This window comes from Penaeus monodon, chromosome 14, assembly GCF_015228065.2.
Source record: "Penaeus monodon isolate SGIC_2016 chromosome 14, NSTDA_Pmon_1, whole genome shotgun sequence".
Classification (NCBI taxonomy): domain Eukaryota; kingdom Metazoa; phylum Arthropoda; class Malacostraca; order Decapoda; family Penaeidae; genus Penaeus; species Penaeus monodon.
The window spans coordinates 31,485,047-31,487,546 of record NC_051399.1 but is presented as its reverse complement, the minus strand read 5'-3'; the positions used below and the strand labels follow the sequence as shown (position 1 = coordinate 31,487,546).

Genomic DNA, 2,500 nt, shown 5'->3' with positions numbered 1-2,500 from the left:
ATAATAATAATGATAACGATAACAACAATAATTGATCATATGAAAATGATTTAACAATGGCAATAATGAAAATAATAACATCACAATTAAGATACAAGTGTATTAATGATTATAAGAATGATAATGATTGATGATCATGATAATATGGTAAAAGCAGTAAAATCTACAATAATATGAAAAACAGTACTGTTCTAATAGAACAATGTCAACCGAAATATTCTAGGAATAATGATGATGATAATAATGATGATGATAATGATAATGCTAAAAACAGTAGCACCACTATCACCCCCACCAACAACAATAACAATAACGACAAGAAAAAGGATAATAATAATGATGATAAAAAACATAATAATACTCATGAAAAAAGACATAATGATCATAATGATGATGATGATGGTAAAAATAACAATAATAATTTATGATGAAGATGATGACAATCATAACAATAAAGACTATAGTGATGTAAACATAATAAAAACAAGTATGATAATAAAAGTAATGACAATGATGATCGTGGTAATAATGCTAGAGATAATTATCTATAGCATTATTACCACGATCATCATTATAATGATAATAGTAGTAGTGAAAACAGTTATAGCAAAAATAATGATGATAATGGTGATGATAACAATAATAATGGTAATGCTGATAGCAATGATAATAATAGTAATAGTAATAATGATAATAATAATGATAATGATAATAATAATAATAATAATAATAATAATGATAATAATAATGATAAAAAAAAATAATAATAATATTAATAATAATGATAATAACAACAACAATAAGAAGAAGAAGAAGAATTATAATAATAATTATGATAATAGTAATAGTAACAATATTAATAATAATAATAATAATAATAATAATAATAATAATAATAATAAAAATGAAAATACTAATAATGATAACAGTAACGATAAAAATGATAATAAGGATAATGGCACTACTACTAATAATAATGATAACTATAGTAAATGATAATGACAGCAATAATGATAGTAATAATAATAATAAAAAATACATATTCACGGTAAAAATTATAATGATAGCAATACTGATAACAGTAATAATGAAAATGACAATAATGTTAATGATAATAATAATAATGGTTATGATAATGGTAATAATAATAATAATGATAATAATATCAATAAAAAAAAATAATACTGGTAATAATAATAATGATAACAATATCAACAGCAACAATAATAACAATAAGCATCATCATTATGATAATAAAAAAATGAAATAACAATGATAAAGATGATGATGATAATGATGAAAATAATAATAGTATTATTACTACTACTAATGATGATAGTAATAATAATAATAATAATAATAATAATAATAATAATAATAACGGTAATAATAATAATAATAATAATAATAATAGTAATAATAATGATAATAATAATAATAATAATAATGATAATGAAAATAAAAACAATGATAATAATGATTATACTACTACTAATGATAATAATATAGATAATAATAATGACAATGGTGATAATATCAGTGCAAAAACTGATAATAATTACCACCGTTAGTATCATCAATACTATACTGATTATCATCATCGTTATCATCATTAATTATTGTTATTATTATTACCATTATTTTCTTATTATCACCATTTTATTATTATCATTATATCATTTTTAAACTTGTTGTCATCATTATTATTATTATCAGAATTCAGCGATGCATGATAAAAGCAAAAAAGACAAGGAAGGTATTACACCCATTTTAGCGAAGAGAGTAAAAAAAAAAGTATGATAAGCTGGGGAATTCACACTCCCAGAATGAAAAAAAACATCCTCTGATGTCACATATCTTCAGTGCTCTGGATATATATAAGCGTGTTTGTACATATATACACAGTGCTCGTCGGAACGCTCCACACCGTCAGCCACGAAAGCTTGGTAGTAACAGACTTGATATTTTCAGTGTGGAGAAGGACACGCTATAAGGATGGCCAGAGTTATTGTGACGCTGCTTGCACTAACGCTCGCTGCTGTGGTGACCCAAGGAGCCCTCCACCGTCGTTACGCAGATAATCCAGGTAGAATACGGTCGTTTTTTATTTCCGTAAAAGTGCGTTCAGGAGAGATGGTGTTGCTCTGCACTTTCAGTTGCTTAATATTTTTTTCAAAGTACAGTTCATATGACTGTATTGATTATGTTCTTCTTCTTCTTCAAGTGCCCTTCAAGTATGTATGTACACACACACACACACACACACACAGACACACACACACACACACACACACACACACACACACATATATATATGTGTGTGTGTGTGTGTGTGTGTGTGTGTGTGTGTGTGTATGTTTATATACATATATATGCATGCATACAAATGTGTGTGTTTATGAGTGGGTAGACAGATAAACACTGATATAGCTATTGATATCCTAATCTTAAATGTTAAACCATTCATGTACTAAAGCATTTCTCAGTAGCAGAGGTACCG

The 2,500-nt window shown here is 25.6% G+C and overlaps 1 protein-coding gene across 1 annotated transcript in view; it reads left to right on the top strand.

Annotated features, from left to right (window-relative positions):
• The first annotated feature begins 1,905 nt into the window (after positions 1-1,905).
• The window catches only part of LOC119581047, a 1,357-nt gene continuing 762 nt past the window's right edge, over positions 1,906-2,500 (top strand). Inside the window, exon 1 of the mRNA XM_037929345.1 lies at positions 1,906-2,086. Coding sequence (XP_037785273.1) covers positions 1,996-2,086 — 91 coding nt within the window. The 5' untranslated portion in view covers positions 1,906-1,995. The remainder of the gene's footprint in view (positions 2,087-2,500) is intronic.